At 53.8% G+C, this 12,027-nt stretch overlaps 1 protein-coding gene across 1 annotated transcript; it reads right to left on the reverse strand.

Annotated features, from left to right (window-relative positions):
* Positions 1 to 6,254: 6,254 nt before the first annotated feature.
* Positions 6,255 to 10,963, reverse strand: LOC104164637 (protein FAM3D-like). Its single transcript, XM_009704026.1, has 9 exons — positions 10,951 to 10,963; positions 10,093 to 10,200; positions 9,753 to 9,773; positions 8,961 to 9,084; positions 8,647 to 8,705; positions 8,220 to 8,270; positions 6,819 to 6,903; positions 6,558 to 6,684; positions 6,255 to 6,344 (listed from the first exon to the last, which is right to left on the reverse strand). Exons 1-9 carry the CDS (start codon positions 10,961 to 10,963, stop codon positions 6,255 to 6,257), a joined length of 678 nt encoding a protein of 225 aa, XP_009702328.1.
* Between the last annotated feature and the right edge of the window lie 1,064 nt (positions 10,964 to 12,027).

The raw sequence follows: 12,027 nt of genomic DNA on the forward strand, positions 1-12,027 counted from the left end.
TAAGTGTGTTGGTGGAGCAGGTTGGCAGAAGCCGAAGCTGATCTGAAACGGGGCTTTGCTCTGGGCCAGCTGTCAGGGGTGGCTGAGGGACACACTGTGTGTCCTGGGTCACCTCCCTTGAGCCCTGAAGAGAAAAGTGGATGAAAGACCAGAGGATAAGAGCTGGGATACAGGTGAAAGCACTTCTCTGGCCAGGCTGTGGGGATACCCTCACCAGTGGGGTAAGTTGTGTTCATGGGGAAATCCCACCGGCAGCTCCCAGAAATGCTGGTCCTGTCCTTCTGCAACGCTCAAACAGAGGATGCTCTCAAAGCCCCGGTTTTCAGCATGGGCAACCAGGTACCGTGATGTGCCTGAACAAGCAGAGCCTCTCTCGCTGGCATGCTGCCTCTTGTTGTTTTAAACCAGCCGCAGAGCAAAGCTCCCCGCTCAGCGGCAAGGCTAATCTCAGCTCATCTGACGCTAGTGTAAACTGACACTCTTGGGAATTTGGGGACAGAAAACTTTCCCTGGGGAAACGGCTGCTATGCAAACTCTGCCTTGAAAAACTGGAGAGAAAAGCAGCAGAGAGGTGCAGGTGTCTGGGAACGACCCCCTCCGCTGCCTGGGGGGGTCTGGGAGCATCTGCCCAGGGGATCCTGGGGAGCTGCTGCCGGGGAGGCTGTGCCTGCAGGATTATTTGGAGGTGGTTTGCTGTGGTTAGAGGAATGTTAGCTGTGTTCCTGCACGTAGCGGGGCTGGTGCTCTGCAGACCAGAGGAGCTGGCAGGGAATTGGCACTGGTTCCTCAGCACCACTGAACCGGCCGCTGTCAAAGTCCTTGCCTTGAAGCGAAAGGGACCCTGGCAGGGGACTGTGCCTTGCTGGAGCCCTGCTGTTGGCTTGGACCCACAGGACAGTGGTGGTACCAGAACAGGTTTTTTGGGAGCAGCTGTAGCCTTTGAAAATAGAAATGTCCTTGGAGCCCCGCTGGCGGCCTTTCCGGTCCCTTTGTTGTGGAGCTGGGGATTGCCTTGCACTCCACAATCCGCTACTGTAATCCCCTTGGAGTGCTGCTCTGGTCTAAACTTAAAAGGGGTGCAGCTGAGACTGCTAATGCAGGCAGGGCTGGCGAAGGGTGCTGAGCCTTCCTCCCGCTCTGTGCTCCCGTGCGGGTCCTCTCTGAGCTGTAGCTGGTGGATGGGGCCGTGCCTGGCAGATCCCCATGCCCTGAGCCATGGGGGAAGGAGAGCTTTCCTGCCTGTCACCTGGACCCAACCTGGTCCTCGGGGAGGGCTGGAGCCCACGGTTCATGCCCACTCTGGAAGTGCAGCAGAAGGAGCTGTCTTGTTGCCATTCCCCCATCAGCTTCAGCCTAAGGGTAAAGCACCGACCCAGGAGCCGCCACAGATGTCCCTGCTTGGTGCCGGTCGTGCGGTGGCACAGGCTTTTGTCAACCCAGGGAATGTTTGGGAGGCTGAAGCAGGAGTGAAATCTCTGACCTTTTGGTGCCCATGAAAGTAAAACTGTTTTGGAGCTTTTTGAGGCTGGCAGCAAACTGGCGTGATGGGAGAGGCTGAGCTCCCAGGAATATTTCAAAGCTGGGCTGTTGGGTGCTGGTCTGCAGTGGGATTGTGCTGTTTCAGAAGAGGGAGCATTGGGGGAAGCTGTCCAAAAGCCATTGGGTCTGGGGGGGTCAGGATGCTGGCATAGATGGCTTTGAATGCAGCAGGACTGAACCGGGTGGCGCTGAGCCAAGCCTGACCTAACTAGCTTATTTTCCTGCTTTCAGTAATGCCTGTACAAATGTGCCGAGGCCTGAAGGTCACGGCCATATGAGCAAAGGTATGGGGATTAGCTGTGGACAGAGCACAGCTCCTCCTGGGTGTGCTGTCATAGCCCTGAGCCCCGGGAATGACTGCACCCCACCAGTCTGCCCGCAGCTCCCCTGTGTGCTGGAGCCAGCACGGTGTCGGCGCCTCAGATGGGTGCTGGAGAAACAGAGGGCTGGCTAGGAGCAGCACCTCCAGTATCGGGCACTTCTCTGAGATCTAGGAAAATAGGAAAATGTTTGCTCATCCCACATCATCCCCAATTTTCCTTCTGGGTGTTGGTGGTACTGGCCAGTGGGTTGCTTTTATGCATGTTTCCCCTGCAACAGTGTCTAGCTCTGGTTTTGGAAGAAAGCCCAGCAGATGTGCAAACTTCTGCAAGGTGCCTGGTTTGGATGTGCCCACACCTCTGTGGGCCACAAACCATGCTCAGCTGAGCACACAGGGTCCCTCCTGGGGCAGAGGGTCACAGCTGTCCCTATTGCAACAGTTGTTACTGACCTAGTGTGATGCACGAGTGCGTTTCTCTTAGAGAGCTGGAAGGCAAGTTCCAAAAGCCTAATATTGGATCACAGCATCACAACTGAATAGTGATGATGCATATTTAGGCACTGATGTCATCAGACATGAAAGGGAAATGACATCTAACAGCATCCTCAGCACAACTCTCTCTAGCTGCCTCCACATGGCTCTGACTCCGCATCCTTAAAGCCCTGTTTCCTTTCAGAGCTGTTTGACTGCTCTCCCCGGGCGGTTTGGAGGAGAGGGAGATGGCGTGGGTGCTGTGGGACCTTGCCCGGCTCCTTCCCATCCCAGGAGGGAGCTGGCAGTGATTCACAGGCCAAGAAATACTTGGGGCTTGCTCCTCACCGCATCTGTGGGTACAGCGTGCAGGCTGCTGGACGTTCTTGGAGCGAGCCTGATGTTTCTGCCCAGAAAGCCGAACTTTGCCTGTCCCAATGCAGTGTTCTGATCCCCTCCTCACTGTACTAAAAGCCACGGCAGGCCATGATGCTGAGCCCATCGGGTGGAATTACTTAATCTGGCCCTGATGAGTGACACCCACCCCCAGGAGCGGGTCCCTTCCCTCTAATCCCTCGCTGCCATCAGCCGCCTTAGCATGCACAGGGCAAAACAAACACCATGTGAGCAGATGGTACCTTCTCCATCATCCCACCACCGCTTCAGCAGCCCTGAATAAAACTGCCCCGTTACCTTTTTCCCGTGAGCTGCCCCCATGGTCTGATGTGTCGGCTGTGCTCTGCTCACCGGGGTGCGGGACCGGCCGGTTCTCCGTGGTCACCGGCCCTGTTACTCCCGAGGGGATGCACGGCCGTGCAGCTCCTGGCCCCTCAGCAGATGCTGCGGGGAGACGTGGGTGAAATCCAGCCCGTCTGCAGTGGGGTCGGGCGGGAAAGCTTGCTTTTCCTCCCTTCTCCCAGCACGTGGAGAACTCATTTTCTTCGTGCACCTAACGGCTGGCTCGCGCCCAGGCTCTGCCCAGGCACAAAGGCAGCTTTCATGCTGCGGATGCCCGGTTTCTAAGCTGGGATTCGTATTTTGAGAGGCTGTGGAAGATTACAGTAATTGCACTTGACAGGGCAAGATGTCACAGGACACGGATTCGCCCAGCTGCGGGGCCCCAGCACCCACCGGTCCTCGCCTGCGGCATCCTTCCTAGCTGCTCCTTTGGTGCTTTGCTGAAATAAATCTGTACCCCGAAAATAAAGGAGGATTATCCCTCTGCTACCCGTCTGCATCCTGGCTCTTGGCTCCTGTTGCAGTGGTGGATTTTGCAAACTTTGCTTCTGCAAATACCCCAGGCTGCCTGTTTGCCGCTGCACCGCTGGAGCCCACCGTGGCCCCCAGGTGAGCCCAGGTTACCCGGAGCTGTGCCCTGGGAGGCCGGGCAGGTCAGGGCTTGTGTTTGCTGAAGTCTCTGGGGGATGCGGCATGGTGAAAACCAGCCAGGTAGGTGTCTGTCTCTGCAGTAATACAGCTTTCAAAATGCCAAGACACTAAAGAAACTTCTTTAGGGATTGCTGTCCCTGCACCCACCACCCTTTTCAGATCTTTTTTAAAAACCGGCAAGTTAAATTTGACTAGTGAAGCCATATTTATACGCCTGCCTCCCAGATTCTGGGCTTTTGAAAAGCTCCAATTTATTTATCAGGACACGGTGACTTTGGCAGGAATGGCTCTTCAAAACATTGGCTGCTGATTAAGGTTCCTGCACAGGAGTTGCACTTTTAGCTCTCCTTATGTATTGAAAATAGTGATGTACCCTAGTAACTGCTCCGTGATGGATTCAGAGCTAGTTTTAACCGTCTGTAGCGTGCTGAAACATAAATTTCCTTTATTTTGGCTTTAAACCAGATTTCTAATGTGCATTGCAAAGGGCTAGGAAGATTTTCCTGTGGCTGAAAGGGGCTGGCTGTTTTCTGGGCTGTAGCTGATGCTGTGCGCTGGTTTACCTCATGCAGCCGCCTTTACAGCTCTTAGGCTGTTTTCAGTTTGGCTTATGAGTGAATCTAGATCCTTTGAGGGGGCTTAAAATAGTTGGCATATTTATGCCGGCAGCGCGGCAGGGCTGTGTGATGTGAGGGCTGTTGTGTCTGTTGTGTTGTGTTATTTCTCGCTGCTGCCACGGGTAGGGATGATTCAGCGCTTGGGATTAACCGCTGCTGTTGCAGCAGATTTAGGGATCAATTTACGGCCGAGGCTTCCCTCGGTGTGATCAGGTGCACGTTAAGAGCGCAGGAGGATAAGCTGGGATAAAATACTACAGCTATTGGGGGATTCCTCTGTGATGGCTGTTTTGGGGTTTCATTTCAGTTTTGCCTTTGGAAGTTCTTACAGGTGTTACACAATGCGTTTTGGGATTTTTCCTTATTTAGGGAAAACCGGTTGCCTCCTTGGTTTTGGATGGTGGTGCTGGGTTTTGGATCCAGGGTTTCATCCCTAAGGTGACTGGCGCAGGACAGGCTGTGTCTCTTCCTGGCCTTATCCTGCCAACGCTCCTCACCTCTGCTCCCCTGGGCTGAGATAACCGATGTGAGCCGCCCGTTAGAAGCGGTGCTGGGGCAAACCCTGCGGTTAGAGGCAGAAACGGCTAGGATCGCCTGCTACCCTGCACAGCCCCAAGTGCTCCAGCAGAAATACTCCACCCTCACGTTCTGTAAAACTGCTGGTCTGCTTTAAAGAATGGGGAAAAACCTGATACAATCATAGGAAATTAAAGTCTGTATATGATGCAAATTTGTCCCTGTCCATGATGACAGATAAGCCCGGGCCATCACCCACGCAACTTATCTGATCTCAGCAGTGCTCACACTCAAGGAGGTTTTGGGTACAGATGGTTCTTGGGTGAATGCATCCGGACACGAGCCGGGGGCAGATGCTCCCCCAGGACCTCCTCGGCGTTGGGCAGCAACACGGGAACCACCCTGGAAGGAGCTCTGTGAGGCTTTGCTGGCCTGCGTTTGGGCAGCGATCTCTCCTCTCCCGGCGGTGTCGGCCAGCCCCGGGTTGGGGTGCAGCTTCCACGGGTGTGTGGGTGCCAGCAGTGGGGTGCCAGCCCGGGTGTGTCCTGTCACTCCAGACCGATGCTGGCTCCAGCTCTCCCGGTAAAAGGCTCCCACCTATTGGTTATGCTGCACAACTTCAGCTGCCTGAGAAACTTGCACATCCCTCCTTCCCTCTTTGCTGCATAAAGTTGGGTTGGCACATCCCTGGTGTTACCTGCAACCTTTGGGAGCCTTGTCATGGAGGGTTTAACTCCGATGCAACCCAGGAAAGATGCAATCAGGTGGGGGAAAAGCTTTGGTCTGCAAATATTACCCTGCATTGCTGTAAGCCATCCCTGTGGCCATCTGGCCTTACTGTGGCTGCAGGAGGCAGCGATGGGGTTGGCAGGAGCTCCAGGGGAAAACCACCAAGGCCTGAGCATCCCCAGGGATGGCTTTGCCCTCTGCCATGTGGGGAGGGGGAGCACCCGTGTACAGTGCCGTGGGATGGGGGATGCTGATGCATGGCTGGTGGCAGAGGAGATGGCATGCTATGACTGCAGGGAAAAGCATGGATTATGCTTGGAAATGCAAGTGAGAACGTAGTGTTTTATAATTAGATATCTTATTTCAGAAATCTGAAAAACCTTCTACAAAGACAGAAAAATAAAATACCCTAAATTGACCCATAGATGAGGACAGCTCAGCTGAAACTTGGCTGGCCGTTTGCTCAGGCTCTGCAGGTGCTTGTACAGCTCTTCTCCAAGTCCTGCACAGCCCCTGCCGTGAGATGGCCGGTCCCTGGGAGCGGGCAGCTGCTGCTGGGCTGTGCGACCGGGAGTGGGGCTGGGGCCACTGTGATGGGGCTGGGGACCCCACGGTAGGGCTGGTGTCCCTGCAAGACTGGTCTCGCCTCCATGGCAGGCTGGGGCTTGATGCTAATCCATCTTCCTGGGGGCACAGCCCTCCATGTCCAGCAGCTCAGGCCAGCCATCGTATTTATTTGTCTTCTCATTATTTTTGATGAGCTGCAGGAAAAAAAAAAGAGAGAGGGAAAATTAATGAGGAGGTTGGTGGCACAACACGAGTTTGCAATGTACTGAAACTTGCAGCTTGGTTTGACATGGGGGATAACACTACTGGCCCACATCTTCTGCAGAGAGGTAGGTGAGATGTGGCTCAGGAGGTGCTATGAAGAGGATGAGAGCCTCTGGAGCTGGTGGCAGAGGAAGGCCATCTACCTCTTCAAAGGGACTCTTGTTCTTCAGTCCTTTTGCTCCCAAGAAGACCCAGTTGTCCCGGAAGCCCAGCTTGTTCACGTGGCTGCTGCCCAGCTCCACAAAATGTGCCCGTACTTTGTCGTTCATCCTGAAAGAGGGTAAGAAGGTATTAGTGTGGTGCCAGGTGGGTGTCCCCTCTCTGCTGCTGGCAGCAGCACCTCCAGCTCCCCCCCAGCTATGGATTTTAAGGGAGCCAGGTGTTGCTCCTGGGGCCAAACTCACTTTGTGGCAGCATCATCGTAGCTGGCTGTCAGCACGATGGTGCCGTGCTTGATCTCTTGGAGGAAGGTATCCAGTTGGTTAACGTCTGGGAGAGAAGACCATCAGGAAAAGAAAAAGGAATTTAGCAGGGTCTGCTGTGTGGCAGCTGGGGTAACCTCCTCGGGGTCGGTGGGAAGTATCCTGGCTGTGCTGGTGCTAGCCAGGATTTGGGGTCATGGGCCTGGGGAAGGATGGGCTCCCAGATGCCGCATTCCTCATCTTGTGTTCCCACCTAGGCTCTCCCACATTGCCCGGGGCTGGCGCTTTCATCCTCAGGGAGGAATTTGCATCTAAAGTTTGCTCACTAGCTGTGAAATGTTGTTACGCGAATTTATTTCCCAACACCAGAAATGAGCTTGCTCGGCCGCAGGGCTGCTTGCCCTGCCATCCTGCTTTTGGCTGTGTTGCAGGAATTATTCCTCATCCTGCATCCGTGGGATGCTCGAGTCCAACGCCCCATCTAGCGGCACAGGAGCCGACTGCTGTCTCCTTCCCCGTGCCTCTCCCACCGCACGTCTCGCTCACAAACTCAGCCTGAAATCTCATGGTATTGGTGTTTCTCCTTAAAACTCCAGAGTTACTAAGAATAGGCTGCAAAACCGAAAGGGTGATGGATACCTGAAAAGGCTCAAACAGCAAAGGGTAAATCAAAAGCACTATAGGGGTGGTTTTAGCACGGGATTTTGGGGAGTCCTGCCAAAACTCTGGAGAGGTTTGGTAACAGCTTTGCAACAACAGTGGGATTTACAGCATCCCGCGAGTCAGTGCCAGCCAGGCTGTGAGCGGGTGCTGCCCTAGCTCAGGACATCTTCTTCCTCTTAGGAAGATTGTTGGAAGCCAGCAGGGGCAGGGATGTGGTCTTTGCTGCCCACAGGCTCTGCTCCACGTGCCCAGCCTCGCTGGGGCTGGGGGCCACATCTTGCCTGCCATGCCCTGAGCTCCTCATTTAGCCTCCTGCAAAAGGCAGGGAAACAAGCTGCTGCTCAGCCACCAGCAGCATTCAAAAACAGAGTTGAAAGTTGCAAAATCTCAGGATTAGTGTGACTACCTGATCTCAGAAAGTAGCCTGTCTCAGGCCTCAAGTGCCCTGGTTTATTCAGTTTAGTGGAATTAATTTTTACAGGCTATTATGCCCATGTAAAAGGAGCGAGAAGTCAATCTCGGATGCAGATGCATTATGAGGATGCCAGGCTCAATGGTCTCAGGGAAAGTTGAGCTTTTGCTGCCTGAGCTGGCAATCCTGGTCAAAGTCTAGTAGACTTTATCATTAACTACATGACAGAGGAGCAGCCTAAACAGCTGGCAGCTGGCAGGTGTGAGCCCCGGCTGGGAACCACCAAGCAGCAAAGTGACCGAGCTTACCTCCAGAGTACATGTCGAATGTGTCAGCTTTCAGGAGCTGCCCACTTGTTCCTGAAAGGTTAAAATTCAAAACAGAGCACAGTGAGTTTGCATTGGGGTGGCTGTAGGCTTTAGCTGGCCACCAGCTTGGGGTTCCGTCTGCAAAATGCTTTGCTCTTCCCTCAGTGTGTCATATTTGCTGTCACGGTGAATGCATGGCTTGGTGGAATTCATGGAGCCATCATGTATGACCCAGGTGGGTTTGTCCTCATCTCCCTGGCAGTGCTTGCAACCATAATTGTGGCTAAGCACCCCATGCAACAGCGAACTGATGTGCTTTTGGCTCAGCGACGGTGCCTGGGGGAGGGTCCCCGGTGGCCTCTTCCTTCCTGGGGGAGGAAGGGACCCCGGCTGTGGGGAAAGGGGGGTTAGTGCCCACCCAACTCACCGTTCACCAGTGCGATGTTCAGGCCTCTGCCAACATTGTTTTTCACACTGCTCATGAGGCTGAAAAGGAAAGCAGAGAGTACCAGTAAGTGCGGGGATGTTCTGGAGATGCTGGTGCCAGTGAAACTGTGGTAGGGCGAAGTGGCTGCAGACACCAAAATATCCCCAGAGGCGGTAGCAAAGAAAACTATTCCCAAATTTTTTTTAACCACAAATGCACTATGATGGCCATCAACCTGCTCGGCAGAGGCCAAACTTGCCCTATTCAAGCCCAGGCCACTCACGGCTGCCCCGTCCCCTCCGTATGCTGCTTACATCATGCCGTTGAAGCAGATGGAGGGTCCCACCACGTTTGCGGCACCACTGATGATCTTGAAGGCAAAATGGTTCTGAGGGCAGCTCTTCTGGATCCTGCACTTGTTCGGGGGCAGCTGCTCGCCTGCGAGGGAGGAGTGGAGCTACAAACCATGGTGTTGGCCCCACAGAAGGACACCAGCTGTGTCCTCGAGAGGCCGAGCAGGGCTGGCACTGGTGCACAGTGGTCCCACTAAGGGGACAACACCTGGACCAGCTTCTTGCATGAAAGAGGTTTGTCCTGGGGCTGGGACCAGCTTCTTGTTTGAGGTTTATGGTGCTGAGGCTTGGCCTGGGGAGGGACGAGATGGCCCGGGTGCTGCTCTGGGTGTGAGCAGTGTGACGGCACAGCTGATGCCATGGGGATTGTAGTGATGTGTGCCAGGGAGCATTTGGAGCTGGCGCTCGTTCAAGACCAGCCCCTTGAAGCTTTTCTGCCCGGAGCTTCCCCATTCTTGGCCGGGGTAGGGACCTGTGCCACGGTGCCCGGACAGGGCCCATGACCTGCTGCTTTCTGCTGTGGCCTGGGGATGTTTCTGCTGGGGTAGGGGGAATCGCATGAAGGTTTGTGTGCTTGCAGAGTCTGCCAAAAACACTGCTGCTGTGTGCAGTAATGAAATTCTCCTGTGTTTGGGAGGGTGGGATTTTTGCCTTGGGAAAGAGGCTCTTGAGGGCAGCTGTCACGTTTCCACCATCACCCTCAGCCCTGGAGCGGTGTTGTGTGATGGAGATGAAGTTGAGAGTGGTACTCACTGCTGGGCTTGTTGGTGGCACCTGTGGGTACCAAGCAGGATGGTTAGACACTCTGGAGAGCTGCTGGCTCTTCCCCAAGCCAGGAGCAGCTGTTCAGGCACTGGCTCTCCAAAACCGCTCCCCATGGCTGCAAGCACCCCTGAAGCAACCAGCCCCAGTGCAGCTTCCCACTGTGCTGTCCCACCCCTGCCCTGATGGTCAGAGCTGGTGGCTATAGCCTTGGCCAGGGACTGCAAGTGCCAATGTTTGTGGCAACTATATGCAGCTCCAGGGTCTGGCTCACGATGGGGCTACCCGCACCCTCCCTCCGGACCCGGCTGGTGCCCCACTGGTGCCTCACCAAGCCAGCTCCGCAGGCTGACGGCTTTCCAGCGCCGATCAAAGTACATCTGCAGGGTGAACCATGTGCCCAGCACCATGACGAGAAGTGCCATGTGCCGGATTATGCCTGTGAGGGGTGGCGTAGGAGCCAGGTGAGAGCAGCAGGAGCACGGGTCGGGGACCAGAGAATCCCTCTGGCTTCTTGGGGACTTGGTCTGTGTGTCCCCAGGTTACCAGGTGAGAGCCAGCGCTTGTGTGGTGTGGGAAGGCAGCTAACACTCCTTCATTCATCCTCTAAAAGGACTCTGATCTCTTAATTAATATCTCTAGAGCGTGTGGCAATGCTCAGATAGGCATTACCCTTCTACTGGGAGGCACTATTCATATTTCTCTCTGCATTAAAGTAAATCTGATAATTAGTCAGAAAGCTATGTAAATCCAAATATTTCTTCTGTTCCCAGTGCTGGGAAGGCTGCTATCCCCCAATTAGTCACTAGCTACAGCTGAGCAGCTGCTAATACAAATGTGATTGGCATTTGGCTTTAAAGCAGGGCTCATCGGAGCAAAACGTTCCAGTCCTGCATGGAAAGAGAGTAGAAAAATATACTTATATTGCAGCTGAATGGCTCTTATGGAACCAGGAATGTCTCAATAGCCATCTCTTCCCAGCTGCAGACGGTTTCACTGGGAAAAATACAACAGGCTGAAATCTACACAAATCTTAAAAAACTGATGCTTATATGGAGGCCCTTTCCATGGCCCTGGCAGGGGAAGGTCAAGGTAGCTGGGCTTGGAAGGGGTCATGTAAATGAGAAGGCGACATAAATAACTGTAGAAAAGTGGACAGAGAAAAGTAAATCTCTGTCTCCCTCCTTACTTGCCATCCGCATGTTGGTGGGGAGAGAAAGCACAACCGAGGGGTTGGCCAGTGGTCACAGGTCACCCTGAGGAAAAAGAAGGAAATACCATAAAGCATACCTGTAACCCACCAACGCCAGGCAGATATTAGATGAAAAATAATTGCTATGCTTAAGCATATTTGCAATAACTAAGAGGTCACCAAAGATGTATAAATTCCTATCATCAGGCACATGTGCTCTGTCCCACCCTGATGTTGAAGTCCTGGCTCCTGTATGTTGGAGCAGGCTGCGGTGACTGAGCTGTCCGGTGAGCTTCTGTTTAACGTCCGCTTCTCGGTAATGGAGCACGTTTTTCTCTTCTGCTGACAGTGATGAGCTCAAGGAGCATATTTTCGATTACAGCTTTGCTGCATTTCCTTCTGGGATGATGCAAAGTAGGTTTCAAATATTAGGGGCTGCAAAATGCCATCTAAGGACAGGCTGCGATTTGGCCTTGCCCGGTCAGGGGAATCTGTGGGAACAAGCTTGTCCTCCTTAAAACCAGGAAGGGAAGGGAAAAAAGGCAACGCCGCTGAGCTGGGCAGAGCAGCCAGGCTTGAGGATGCCTGACTTAAGAACAGAAATATTTGCACTTGTCCAAATCCTGCAGCGTCTTCACCCCCGTAAATGGGGAGTGGTTGTAATTTGGAATGTGAACTATTTCCTACCCAAGCAAGTCCATCTGACCCCCTCTCTCCTGCTGCCACCCCCACAGATGGGACAGACAGCTACGACCCCACGCACCGGGCTCCCAGGGGCTGGGGATCCGCTCCTACCTTCAGAATTCAGGGCTGCAGTCTGGTGAACGTCCGTCCTGGAAACCACCCCCAAGTCCTAAGGCGAATTGTCACCTGTGAGATGTGTGCTCAGAGTTAAAGAACCTAATGTTAACTAAAGCAGCCTTTTAGTGAGCTTGGCATAGAAAATTTGTAGAAGAGTTATGCTGAGAGTTGCTTTTCCTGTTTGAAGGGTAAATAATGAGCAACGGGTTGTAGCAGGGCTGGGCTGAAGTTGATTTCAGGCTGCTGCGTCATGAGGAAGGAGAGAAGAGCTTT

The sequence above is a fragment of the Cariama cristata genome, unplaced genomic scaffold, assembly GCF_000690535.1.
Source record: "Cariama cristata isolate BGI_N322 unplaced genomic scaffold, ASM69053v1 scaffold38700, whole genome shotgun sequence".
Classification (NCBI taxonomy): Eukaryota; Metazoa; Chordata; class Aves; order Cariamiformes; family Cariamidae; genus Cariama; species Cariama cristata.

Excerpts from the sequence above, each read along its gene's own strand:
- LOC104164637 (XM_009704026.1), bottom strand. Across the intron at positions 9,085-9,752 it reads TGCCACCAACAAGCCCAGCA|GCGAGCAGCTGCCCCCGAAC; the intron begins GTGAGTACCACT and ends CCTCCCTCGCAG. Across the intron at positions 6,345-6,557 it reads ACAAGAGTCCCTTTGAAGAG|CTCATCAAAAATAATGAGAA; the intron begins GTAGATGGCCTT and ends TTTTTCCTGCAG.